General features: G+C 38.2%; 4 protein-coding genes across 10 annotated transcripts; 2 read left to right on the top strand and 2 right to left on the bottom strand.

Moving 5' to 3' along the window:
• Positions 1-82: 82 nt before the first annotated feature.
• LOC111461832 (syntaxin-81-like) lies at positions 83-3261 on the bottom strand. 7 transcript variants are annotated; one of them, XM_023105542.1, is made up of 9 exons: positions 3054-3261; positions 2704-2783; positions 2491-2584; positions 2235-2318; positions 1946-2050; positions 1406-1549; positions 757-999; positions 500-631; positions 83-322 (listed from the first exon to the last, which is right to left on the bottom strand). In XM_023105542.1, exons 3-9 carry the CDS (start codon positions 2566-2568, stop codon positions 179-181), a joined length of 930 nt encoding a protein of 309 aa, XP_022961310.1. In that variant the 5' UTR covers positions 2569-2584; positions 2704-2783; positions 3054-3261; the 3' UTR covers positions 83-178. The 7 variants fall into 7 exon arrangements, with proteins under 7 accessions (XP_022961310.1, XP_022961320.1, XP_022961294.1 ...); XM_023105552.1 differs by having other exon boundaries at positions 2688-2783; XM_023105526.1 differs by having other exon boundaries at positions 2704-2799.
• Positions 3262-4212: 951 nt separating this feature from the next.
• LOC111461905 (immediate early response 3-interacting protein 1-like) lies at positions 4213-5235 on the top strand. Its single transcript, XM_023105587.1, has 2 exons — positions 4213-4488; positions 4920-5235. The coding sequence occupies exon 1, from the start codon at positions 4236-4238 to the stop codon at positions 4467-4469; it is 234 nt and encodes a 77-aa protein (XP_022961355.1). The 5' UTR covers positions 4213-4235; the 3' UTR covers positions 4470-4488; positions 4920-5235.
• A 280-nt stretch (positions 5236-5515) lies between these two features.
• On the bottom strand, positions 5516-7439 carry LOC111461824. Its single transcript, XM_023105514.1, has 2 exons — positions 6843-7439; positions 5516-6793 (listed from the first exon to the last, which is right to left on the bottom strand). The coding sequence occupies exon 2, from the start codon at positions 6776-6778 to the stop codon at positions 5807-5809; it is 972 nt and encodes a 323-aa protein (XP_022961282.1). The 5' UTR covers positions 6779-6793; positions 6843-7439; the 3' UTR covers positions 5516-5806.
• Positions 7440-10493: 3054 nt separating this feature from the next.
• LOC111458938 lies at positions 10494-13255 on the top strand. The gene is made up of 2 exons (XM_023101828.1): positions 10494-11665; positions 12748-13255. The coding sequence occupies exons 1-2, from the start codon at positions 11262-11264 to the stop codon at positions 12992-12994; spliced, it is 651 nt and encodes a 216-aa protein (XP_022957596.1). The 5' UTR covers positions 10494-11261; the 3' UTR covers positions 12995-13255.
• Positions 13256-13598: the final 343 nt, after the last annotated feature.

A 13598-nucleotide genomic window follows, 5' to 3' on the forward strand; every position in this document is an offset into this window, starting at 1 on the left:
CCCCCCCCCCCCCATTTTTTACCTTGGAGTCCACTTACAGTGGTAACTACTTGAGTCTGGATATTCAAGCAAATACTAACAGTAATAGGAATGCGATCCAATTTTTCATCGGTGATTTCTTATTTTTCTTTCTTCTATGTGAATGTACAATATAATTATGATACAAAAGCCAATCCCGTCAACTATACCAATCAAGAAAGAGAATTGAAAATGTTAGCACAAATAGAAAGAGCAGAAGGAAGGTTCTACTGCTGCTATTCCGCTGAATTGCTTGGGCAAGTTCTTTATTACCAAGCTCGACGTTCTTTGTAGCTTCAACAGCCTAATTTGTAGTTCATTAAAAAGAAAGAAAATATGAAGTTCAGTACCTAACAGTACCGAGAATAGTGCTCAACTGAATTTCATTCTGGAAATGTTCAAAAGGAAGGTGCAAGTGCAATTAGCCGTTGAGATTTGAGGGATAATGTGAAAGACAATAAACCGAGGTAGAAATGCTGACCTGTTCATAAAGAAATTCGATTTGTTGTGCTTGCTGCAAAACATGTGTAGACATTAGGTGATTTAAAGCAGACATCTCTACCATCTTAGTTTCTGTTTCCTGGACTGCATCAAGAAGACTGGTCAACTCAACCTACAAATTTGGCAGAAAACAACTGATCAGTTCTCAAATTTTACCCATCAAGAATCAAGCTTGGTTCAATTAACAGATGATAGAACTCTCATCAAATTTTGTTTCCCCCTCCATATTTTGATTACCTGAAGTGCACGAGTTTCATCGTCCAACAGTTGCTGTTGGGCTCGGACAGGTTGATGCTCAAAATTATCAGGTTCCCTCAGCTCCATATTATTATAGTTGGGGGCATTTGCAGAACGTGGTTTATTTACTTGGTTGGGTTTTCTTCTTGGTACTGCTTTGTTTATTATATCTTGAAACCGAATGGCTCTTAACTTATCAAATTGTGATGTTACTGAATGAAGTTTCTCACTCAAAATTAGAACCTGCACTTAGAAGAAAACTTCAAATTCAAGAATGGAACAACTACTTTTGGTAGGACTGTGGGAAGGAGATTCTCAAAAAAAAGTACAGAACGTATTACCTTTTAAAAAACAAAAGTATGGAAAATATTTCACTAAAAGATTGTCTCTGTCCGGGAAAGATGAAAACTGACAATGTTTAAAAAGAGATGACAATACGACCAACAATCAAGCAGAAGAATGGGAGCAGTCGAGATGTAATGGGGTAAACAGTTTTGAATTGTTTTGAACTGCGGACAGGGCAACAACATTCGACTACTCACTTTTTCTTCCTCGGGGAAGGGAAAACAGTTTGGAGAAGTGTGCACGCTAGCACATGTAAAATAACCAAGTGATAAATATGAACAGAAAGAAAAAAAACAACACTCACCACCCCATGTTTGTGTGCAATAGTATCGGCATTAGCATCATCAATCCTAGCACCAAGCCAGCTCTTTGAGTGTGCGTCATCCTCATTAATGTTGTTTTTTAGGATATCGATTTGTTCTTGGCATGCTTTGATGAATGCAGTTACCTGCATATAGTTATAAGATACATATTTGGCATTACATTATGAAAATACAAATATGCAATAGTAGATCCCAAAAAACCTCAATAAAGTTCATACTAAGCTTTGAGATCACAATGTGCCACGTAAAAAAATCTTTTATAAAAAAAAAAATGCTAACCAATAATAGCAGAAGTGTCTGTGTGAAGAAAAACCGGGAAGAAAAAATAGTTAAGCATTCAACTTCATGAATATCAGACCAAATAAATTATGGCTTAGCATATCAACCAAATAACGTATGGCCATGATTAAAATAAACTATCACTCTCACTTCGAGAAGTTCTTTGAGCCCAAAGTTTTATCAAGCAATCTTATTATTCAGTTATTGTTCTTAGTGATCTCCCAAGTAGTTGTATGGCTCACCTCATGTTCAATATTGTCTCTCTCTTGATCTGTTGTGCGATACATATCTACATAGTCCTTTTGATGCTTCAACATAAACTCTTCAAGAGCGCCAATGCTCTCAAGCTGATTCAAGACAAGCAAAGGAGTCAAACATGATAGTTGCTCTTTTCACACATTTGGAAGTTGTAATTCATGAAACATGTCCTTGAAAGAAGACCAGTTAAGCTGTGACTAAGTTCTCAAGAAAAGGGAAAAAAAAAAAAGAAGAAAAAAGAATACCAAAACACTTCAATATTGATAATTCTACCGTTTTTAGGGCAGCTTTGATGAAAGGTGACCTTTGCCGAGGTTTCTGAATGATGAATGACGCCATAATAGCCGCCAACTTGGACTGCAAAGACATGGTACTTAACATAAGGATGTTTCGGGAGAAACACTAAAACATTCGTAATTGGTGTAGTCTGATCACTTGCTAGAAAGAAAACGAGCACATCTTTCACGAGAAATATAGTCCAAATTTCCCATCAACAAGCAACTATATACTGCAAGAAAAGCATACAAACCTCGTTATGCCCTGAAGAAGTAGCACAATGCCGGACAGCATCTTTAAAATCTTCAGTCCTATCCCTGAACTTCGCCATTCCCTTCTCAACGAGGCTGAAAACATATTAACAAGTTAAACGACCATAAATGACTGAATGAACTACGGAATATAAAAGACATTTGTGAGAACAGCCAAATGAAAGAACAAACTAAACACCTTACTCTGCGCCCACCTCAATTATGCACGAAGTCGTAATGGAAATAGGTTATTTATCCCCAATCCTCCCACACAGAAGATCGCTCTAGAATCAATCTTAGAAGTCAAAATTTTAGAAAAAGCAGAAGAAGGAAGATCATCAGACAAAATTCAAAATAGAAGTAGAAAAAACACTAAATCAATTCCCTTTCAACCCTAAGGCGTCAAAATTTTACTCAGAGAAAAGCGATAACGTAAAGAATGTAGAAACATAATGATATACTAGAGCATTGAATAGATTCCAACATCGAATTCTGCCACATTGATACACTGAACTGAAACGCAGAATCAATAACATGTATTAGCCAAAGGATCACTGGAACTTACATTGTTGGTATCGACGGAGGCAAAATGGTAGAAAAAGAAATGCGAATTTCAAGTCCAATAGGAGACTGAAAAATGAAATTGCTTATTCACGATCCGAGAGTTTATTCTTGGGGCGAAGTGAGGAAGGAAATCCAGCTGCTCTCGGATCGTGGAATAGAAAGGAGGAAGAAGTCGAGTGATTCTTCTCAAGAACTCTGAAACGGAGCTGCTCGAGTTTATTAGAAAAATGGATAACGGTTCGGTTGTCGTGGTTTAAATATTGTACGGAGAAACCGAACCATTATGTGTAACTAACATTGAGCAAAACCGATTTGGTTCGGTTCGGTTCGCTTGGAATACTCGAGTCGACTTTCGTGTGTTATTTGTAAAATAATTTATTACTATATTTTAAATTAAAACCAATGAGTGTATGGTGTGAATCATCTGATTTTTAAGATTTGAATAAAGAAAAAGAAAGCATTTTGTGATGCAATTGTAACAGGTTGTGCGGGTCATTCTCGGGTTCACTCTGCGATCTGTAGCGGCTTCACAACCGGCCATTTCCAACTCCTCCGCTCTCTCCGATCAGGTACCGGCAGCCTTATAAATCTTAGTCACGTTTCTCCTTCACGCATCTTAGATTTTGATTCTTTCGCCTCCTTGGGATTTAGGTTTCAGATCTATGCTTCTTCATCGCTTCATCGATTATTGGGCGCACGATTGCTTGTTTGAATTTCATTTTCTTTAATCGATTGCAGCAACATGTAATTGTTATAATGTCGAATTACATGGTTGTATGGTTACAATTTGTGGAGATTAATTTCAGAGTATGGAATTCTGTATCTTTTGGAGGACTGTTCCCCGAGTTTTTGAAAGAAAATTAGGCGAAATTATTGAAAATCTCAAGTTTTGGGGTGGGAGAATAGCTACTGTTTACTCCCTCTTTGTTTCTTTTTTTTGAAAATTTGGTGATCAGATGGTTACATAGCCACTGCATTTTGGCTATAATCATCAAACTTTAGTTCATCCCCCATTTTAAGATCATTAGATATTATCATCATCTTTGGAAATGAGTGAATCCAATTCCTGTGCTGCCCAGGCTTCTTAATCCATCATTCTGTTGTTTGCATCATCTGCTATCTTGTAAGATTATTTGGCGTGTTATGTTTTTGTTGAGCAGGTTCTTTGCAACACAGATAATAAATGGGATTGTGGACACTTCTAGAAGGCTGCCTGCTACTCGCCAATGCTCTAGCGATTCTAAACGAAGATCGGTTTCTTGCTCCTAGAGGATGGAGCTTCTCAGACTTCTCAGGCGGCAGAACCAAGTCATTCAGGGGGCAGCTTATAGGGCTTATCTATGCAACACAATATCTAAGAGTTCCTCTCATGATGCTCAATGTCATCTGCATCTTTGTCAAATTGGTATCAGGATGATAACTACCGTTGAGGCAGGTTTGCACTTCCTTCCATTTTGAGAAAGTATTTCCGGTGTATTGTTCTTGATTTAGTATGGCCTTTGTTGGTTTGAATGTAACGAACAATAGGCTGCTATGAGATAACTATAACATCTGAGAGTTAGAAACATGCATTTTCATAGCTGTGCCTTCTTTCCATTGTCTATTCTTTGTTGATATGCTATTGTCTTTTCCCCGTTTGTGTGATTGTTTTTCTTCCCTCCTTTTTAAACATCATTTCTCGGTTTCTAAACCAAGGAGAATCAAATTATTTTTGTAAAACGGGAAAAGACTTTTCGAAAATCGCCGGTCCGGACATGGGACTTTTTGGGTGTCAAAATGCTCCTCCTCTTAGTAAATTTGAAGAAAGACATTGACTTCACTAGCAACATTATTAACAACATTATTAACAACATTATGAACAATCAAGTAAATAGCTCAACCGATAGGGAGAGAGGCGCTGAAATCGTTCCTATTGGGTCGTGTGTGGCAGCTAGTAGAGATGAATGAAGGCAGACCTATTCTCTTAATAGGCAACAAAGCATAATAGTAAAGTGGCCGAGTGAAGAATGCCTTTTTAGCCTTTTTCTAAAAACTCTAATGTGAAGCTATCATGGCTCGCTACATACAAGTATAGCCATGAATCCCTTCTTACTTCGTGTTGGCACTATCTTCTCTTACGAAATATTGCAAATGCATTAGATAAAATGTAGACATTTAGAAGTATTAACAAACCATTAGACTAAACAACCTTTCAATGTGTAATGGTCTAAGCCTATCGCATGAAGATATTGTTCGTTTTGGCCTATTGTCATCAACCTCACGGTTTTTAAAACACGAAGAGGTATTCACACCTTATAAGGAATGTTTCGTTCCCATCTCCAACCGATGTGGAATCTCACACAACATGTTGATATTTGAATGTCTTCACATTTTCAACAATCATAGTTGAGTCTAGTAGTCAAGAAGGATCAGGTAAACCGACTAAAGAATGGATACTCATAGTAACTATGTATCAACATTTATATAAATGGAAGAACACATCTCAATTATGAAATGGTATTCAATAAGAATACACAGATCATTTAGTTAAGCAGAAAAATGCCCACAAGGCTTCAATCAATTTCATAAAAATACACCATAAAAGTACAGATCAAGCTTTGAAAGTATGTTGGACCATCTTCATCACAAGAAGAAAGGAAACCAAAAGGAAAAACCCAAGAACAGGCAGAGAAGAACTATCCAAATGACAAACATGATATGCATTACAACAACTGCAGGCACTTCCTATGAACTGAAGAACAATCTCCAAAACCTTCATCCTCTTACGCCATCATCTTTCGATCCCTCCTCTGCGACTAAACTAACCTTTTCGTACTGAAAATCCACCGATTGAGGTTCGGCAACAGAAATGGCATTTCTATTGCCCGCAATTGCCCACACGAACAGCACCAAAAACGCCATTAACGCACCGCAACCAGTTGCAAAGATCAGCCCCGCAACGATTGTAAGCGGCCGAAGATGATTCTTCTGGGAACCCTCCTCGTCTTGTTTTAAGGAAGGCCGGCGTGGATCAACCGGCATCGAATGCATCCATTTGGGGACATTTCTAAGACCAAACCGCCATGAAAATACTCTGCTCCACTCAGATGACTTGCTATTCCCCGAGCTTAATCCCACAAAAACTTCCCTCCCTTCGCATTTGCTCGACAGATCAATTGGGTATGCTAATAAGGGATCGTACGGCCTCGATTCCCCAAATTTACTCAATCTAATTTCCACCGTTTTCGAGCTCGAATCGTAATCGACCCACGATGTCAATTTCCCCCCATTGTTGGGAACAACAATCCCCTTCTCCATCTTCAAAATCCCACCACTCAAATTACTCCCATTCCCAGAAACGAATCCGATTCTATGAAGCCATTTTTCCGGGGAGATTTCGTCGGGAAAACCCCCACCGGGAAAAAGCGAAAGAACGATGCCATCCCCGTTGTCCGGCGAGACAGCGAAGGTGAACTGGGTATAAAACGACGTGGAACCGTGAAGCTTCAAGGGTTTGTTGTGCAAGAGAAGGCCAAAGCTGGAAGCGACAGGGCGGGTGAGTTTGACGAAAGAATCGCCGAAGTCTCCGTGACCGTCGCCGTCGACAAGAACGGCGTCTCCGATGAGGGCAATGTGGGGATCGAAATTGGGTTGTTTGGGGAGGGATCGAAGGTTGAATGAAGAAATGGGGTGAAGAAATGAGAAGAGGAAAACAGAGAAAAGCAATGGAGAAGAGAAATCAACCATTATCGAAGAAGCCGAGCGGCGGAACAGATCTGTGCTTTCTTCTTCCTTCTTTTTCTTTTATTTGTCTCGTTTTTCCCGGACGGGTCTGCTAATTTGTGAGATTTTACCACGTGCTCCAAAATTCGATCCTACAAAAAACTCACATCAAAATTTCGTATATATATCCAACTTAATCTTATAATTTCAAGAGATTAAAGTAGCATTAACCCTCCAAATCCCTTTAATGATCTGTTCATAATTAACCTAAAACCTCATTATTTTCCCCATCAACAATTACATCTCTGTAATGAAGCAAAAGAAAGCTGTTTAGTTCGGATTCTCCACCGAAACCATAACTCACCAAGAAACTTACTGATATAAACACAACGATTCGTGGCAGGCGGCGGCGGCGGCGGCGACTACACTGCAGGAGAAATCCAAAGAGATGGCATGATCCAAATTCCATGGGAAGTAAAAAAGTGAAAACGCCACGAACTGGGATCAATGCGATCCCTTTGGATGCTTCCTGAAGTTGCAGTTAAATCGGCCATAGATGAACAACTCGAAGAACAACAAGAACTTCAAGAACCCCTTTCTCTCTCTAACTCTGTGAGATGAATATGGTTTTATGAGGGAAACGCAGCAATGGTGATATGTATAAAAGATGCTGCAACTTTGACCAAATTTCTTCGGGTCAAATTTAATTCAAAATTCTAGAAATATTATAATATTTGGTTATTTAAATTTTTGAAAATAATGGAATATATATATATATTTTAAAAGAATGGGAAGTTAATAGCAATTATAACACACCACATTCTACACATGAAAGGTAGCATTTAATATCACTAGTGGGACATATAAATATTGCATCTTCCCCTTTACACTTAACTGTCTTAGTTGGCTCAAGATTCGGATCAGGGTTTGACTCTCGTGTATCCCGACATTTTTCTGCATCTCCTGCGACATAGTCATGTTGCTTATAAGAGTGAAAACTATCCTCACAGACTAACACTAGTCATTCTAGCATATTTTGTCTTCACTCATATATATCATAGGAAGATTTTTAAGAGGTCACTCAACATAAAATTGCTCAAAGTAAAGCACGTTCAACTATAAAGTTTGTACGATTGAGTTATATAGAAGAAAAGTTTGTTAATAAAACACTAAAAAGAAACAGAATCAATTAGAATCATTCTCGGGATTAAAACATTTATTAAGGGGATTTGTTATTAAAGTTACTTAAAGCATAAGGAGTCTACTCTCACTAATATAACTAATTGATAATTAGGGAAGTTATTAGTGAGAAATTATGAATTAAAATAAGGAAAAAAAAATCGTCAACAACCAGCACCACGATAGTGTTGAGTAGTGGGAGGGTTGGATGATGATGTGGTGCAAATATTGTCGCAAACATGGGCCATCACGCGCCCACATTGCAGCCTTTTTCTGGGTGCTCTCTAGACCCCACCACACTTGATTTTTGCCCTCTCCTTCCTTCTCCATCATGCTCATGCATGCTATTATACTCCATAGTGGGTATCATTAAAAATATATATATATATATATACCAACAAAATTCGTATATATTACATCATATAATTAAAATCTATATATATTAAAATTATAATATCATATTCTCATGAGATTTTATATGAAAGTCAAGTTGAATGCATAAAATGTCCCTCACATTGGAACCAAATGGAAGCTCTTCTCGGTCTTTGTAGCCCATCAAGTGTAGCAAAAGAATCTTCTAAATGCTTTCCTATGTTCTCCAATACGTTCAAAGTGGCTATTTTTCCCCCACGACATCCAACATATTTGACTTTAAAATCTTCGAGATTGAATTAGACGTCATCACCACTAGTAGATATTGTCTTCTTTGGGCTTTCTGTTTCGAGTCTATTAGGGAGAGGCTTCTACACTCTTATAAAGAACGTTAAGATGTAGGGTCTCACAATTCACCTCATTTGGGGCTCAGTGTCCTTGCTAGCACTCGTTCTCCTCTCTAATCAACGTGGGAGGAGAACGAGCTATAAGAATTGGAACAAATATTGTCGTAAAAGTTTAAATGTTGTGGCTTAGAAAGGAAACCAACTACTTTAGTGTTGAAGAATTAATTGTGGGTATTTGTGATGCTATGGCTTTTATGGAGTGAGTAATGGGTTTGGACCACGGCTACCGACACAAGATTCAAATATGAGATGGACAAAAATTAACATCTTTTCTTCTTTCTTACCATAATAAGTTGAACCCTAATTTTTGGGTCATCAAACAATACAAGTAAATTTATATTGCTTTTTCGTTTCGTTTCTCGCTTTCGGTTTCCTTTCCGTTATTGTTGAAATATCTTTCTCATGATCGTTTATATATGGTAACGTCTAATTCAAATTTCTTTTATCATTTATATACGATCGTTCAAAAATACTTAGACAAGTTTTAGCTTTTTTCCCGAATTAAGGAGAGAGCTATTGAGGGTGTAAATGACTAAAAAAAGATTATTGGTACCGTTTGTGAGTGATAAATGACAAGGTTTTTCACGGGTGTGTGACTTTTCGAGTATAATTTGAGAAGTAAATCCATAGAACATGGTTAGTTAACGTTCTGAAAAACGGGTAGGAGAGACGAGAGACATTTAAGTCTGATGTTTATAGTGAGATCCCACATCGGTTGGAGAGGAGAACGAAACATTCCTTATAAGGGTGTAGAAATTTCTCCTTAAAAGACGTGTTTTTAAAACCGTAAGATTGACGACAATACGTAACAGGCCAAAGTGGATAATATCTACTAGTGGTGCGCTTGAGCTATTTGAGAAAATCATAAGGCTAACAACAACCCGTAACGGGCTAAAGCGAACAATATTTACTAACAATAAATTTAGGCGATTATTAATGATATCAAAATCAAACATAGAGCAGTGTGGCAATGAGAACACTGGGCCAGACATGATAATGGGGACGAGATAGATGGTGATAAATAGCTTAGGCTTAGGCGGAAAGAGCAAGGGCACATTCGGTAATTTTCTCAACTTAGGCACATGGCCTCAATTACCTCGTCTACACTCCCTCTACCCCACATCTTAACTACCGTTATTTTTATTTTTAATATTCGGAATATTCTCCCAACCTAATTTGCTACTATCGATAGCATAACTGACTAAAAAACAACGTTTATTCGATTGAGTCTATGTTTGATAGGGCATCTCGACCTTATCGATGAACCTTTCCGCTATCATATTAGGGCATCTCAACCCTACGCGAATCAACTACGCATACCTATTCCATCATAAAACATGCACGTGGAGGGGCTCCATCTACCCGTGTTCGAAATGTGAAGAGAGGAGCATGAAAGCATATGAAATAATTGTGGTTTCTTTCTATGTTTTTCAATACCTAATTTTGTACCTTTTCCATAAATCCACAATACCATCTTCTCCTTTTCTTGTCTTTCCAATAATTTATAATTTAATATCATTATTTTATGCGAAATAAAATGAAATTTTTTAAAAAGAAAAAAAGAAATTTATAAAATGGGTTATATAGATGGATCTCCTATTTGAAGCCCAATTCGAGTGGTGGGCTACGGAGCTTTTGAGGCCCAAAAGAATAAAGTGGGCCTCACACTCACTCCAAGCCCATTTCAGGCCCAATAATTTTTAATTTTTAATTTCTCTCTTATATCTATATTTATGCATCATTAAACACAAAATTAAAGACATAAAAATATATTAAATAGCTTTTGGAGTGGGAAGGAGGGGAAAGAAGGGAAGGGCCCCAAAAGAAAGGAATATGGAGAAAAGCAAAGTAAAAAGAGTGTAAATGTGGGACAAGAATGGGGTATGATGGCGCCTCAGCCTCAGCCACAGCCTCTGCCTCTCTCGGTCACAGTACTTGGCTTTCTGCACTCAACCTCTCAAAAACTTAATTAAATTGGTACTCCTTCCTTCTTCTTGTTCCTGTGAAATAACACATCGGTTGGAGAATGTAACGAAACATTTTCGGTGGGGAGGCGTTTCCCATTGAAGTTGAGGTGTAGTTGGGAAAAGGGTTGATGAAATTTTGTTGCTTTTGTACACAATTTGTGATGTAATTTTTGTGTTGAAGAACGGTGTTTTCGGTGGAACAATGATTTGGGTGATCACGTTTCTACTTTTTTTGCTTTGGAGTGATGTTTTTTGTTATTAAACAAAGGGGGAAAAAGAGAGAAGATGAATGATACTCTGCATAATGCAGTGCAAAAATTGTGTCCTAAATCTTTCCCCGTCTTTTTCCTCTCTGCAACTCTGTTTTAGGCTGCATATCGACACTGACACCCAACAAACCCGCTGAAACAGGGGACACCCACCACACTTACTTCTACTCCTCATTCCATTACTGATTATCATATCAAAATCACACCCTAAATCTAATCATTTTTGTTTATGGGACCTCTTTCTCTCTCTGGGTTTTCATGGTTTTCGCCTCACACACCCATTTCATGAGGATTCACTGTCTGAATCTTTCCGATGTCCACAATCGAAGACACCCACGTTGTCGCAATGGAAGAAGAGAAAGAAGAGCGGCCTTCCCGGGTTTCTACAGCTGGGACTGCCGCTTCACCGGCGTCTGATGATGTGCGGCGGTGCTCGGTCCAGTCGAGTGCTGAGATTGTGGGGGCGGCGGCGGTGGAGAAAAGAAGGGGATCCTCTGTGTCGGAGTGCTCTGTTGAGATGGATCTGGAATGTGGGTTAGGTGAGATTAAGGTACATTTGGCGAAAATGGAGAGAGATTGCCGTATTTGTCATCTGAGCTTGGATGCTACGAATCATGAATCTGGAATCCCCATTGAGTTGGGTTGTTCTTGCAAGGATGATTTGGCTGCTGCTCATAAGCACTGTGCTGAGGCTTGGTTCAAGGTTAAGGGTGACATGTAAGTTCCCCCCAAATTAGAACAAAGCCCTCAAGTTTCATTTCTCTTATCTCCTGAGTTTTGTTCATATCTAGTGTTTAATTACATTTCATGCATTGGATATACGAATCATGAATAACAACTTTGTTTTCATCATTCAAACATGTACCTCAAAACGTGTAGCTACACATTTGAGAGTATGTGGTAATCTGGTCTGTTGCTTCTACCTAAATCCATCAGCCTTTGTTCTTACAAAGCTATAACGAAATGGGACCGAGATCACGAGTCGACCGCGCTCGGCTTGGAGGTGTTTCTTGCACAAGAACTTACCCTTCCATCTCCTAAAACATGCTCATTTCATAGCCTAGACATACTCTTGCTTGCTTTAGTCTGATGCACAATTGATTAGAGTCCTTTTCTTAGCTGAGTTGAAATGTTTGAATGTTTCTTCACTGCTTCATTGCATGATGTTGGTATCTACACAAGTATAAGGAATCAACGTTTATTCCAAAAATGTCCAATCAGTGAGATTCTTTCCTGTTTAACCATCTTTGAACAGGATTGATATATAGATACTTAGAGATACTATCTTTGAACATGATTATTGTCTCCTTCCTCGTACAATATCTTCATTGTCTTCTGCAGAAGCTTGAAATCTTTTTCTGTTCTCTTATTGAACCATGAAGAATCTATGAGCATATCAGAAGAATTGAGTTAATATAGTTGAATCTATTAAGAAATTTAAGCTTTTGTGTGAGATCTCACATTGACTAAAGAGGGGAACGAGTGTCAGCGAAGATGCTGGGCCTCGAAGGAAGTGAATTGTGAGATCCCACATTAGTTGGAGAGGAGAACGAAGCATTATTTATAAGGGTTCCCTAGTAGACTCGTTTTAAAAACCTCGAGGGGAAGCTTGTAAGGGAAAACCCAAAGAGGACAATTTTTGCTAGTGGAGGGATTGGACGGTTACATTTTGAGACCCTGCTAGCAACAACCACGTGTAGTTTGGCTAGGAATTTGAATGTAAAACCTTAAAGGGAAGCCCGAAAGTAATATATGCCTTTTGTCTCTACTTGCACTTACCCATCTGCAATTTGTTGCAGCACCTGTGAAATCTGTGGATCAATTGCACACAATGTTACTAGTACTTGTGAAGCTGATTCGACCGAGCAGTGCAATGAGTCGAACGATGGAACGACAGCAACCACTGCAGCTGCTGTCGTGGTGCCACCGCACTCTACAGAGGCTCGAAACTTCTGGCAGGGCCACAGGTTCCTGAATTTCTTGCTTGCTTGCATGGTTTTCGCCTTCGTCATATCATGGCTATTTCACTTCAAAATACCCTCATAATGAAAACCACACTCGAAACAAAGGAGCATCAAACCAAAAAGCTTGTCGAAAACTTCATCCCTCATCGTCTGCAACGACCGTGTCGTGGTTCGTATACTCATCTTCTGTTAATATGTATTAGTTTTAGAGAACTGTGGAAGAAGACTGGTTTGTGTATTGTATCATTGGGGCCTCGTGTTGTTTTATCGTACTGAAAACAGACAGGTTGGATCAATGTTTGAAACGATTCAGCTAGCTAGCTGGATTGCCCATTTTCTGTTCTTCATGCTGTTTTTGTCATGTCGTCTGGTTGTGGATAATCCTCTGTTGAGATTCCGACATGTAGTTCCTTCTAAAACCATTTTTAATTTTTTTTTTGTTTTTTTTTTTACAATAAATATTATATTTATAGTAAAAAATGATTAACCTAAAAAGAAAATGACAATGTAACATATAAAAGTTTTCTTTAAGAAACCATTTATACCAAATTCCATCAAAACGCATTAATTAGAAAATAAGTATAAAGTTTTATTATTTTAAGAGTAAAGATTAGTTTTAATGTGAATATAGTTAAATTAAATTAAAAGAAATGGGTTTTTTTTTTTTTTTTTTTTTTTTTAGTAAT

The sequence above is a fragment of the Cucurbita moschata genome, unplaced genomic scaffold (genome assembly GCF_002738365.1).
Source record: "Cucurbita moschata cultivar Rifu unplaced genomic scaffold, Cmos_1.0 Cmo_Scf00002, whole genome shotgun sequence".
Taxonomy (NCBI): domain Eukaryota; kingdom Viridiplantae; phylum Streptophyta; class Magnoliopsida; order Cucurbitales; family Cucurbitaceae; genus Cucurbita; species Cucurbita moschata.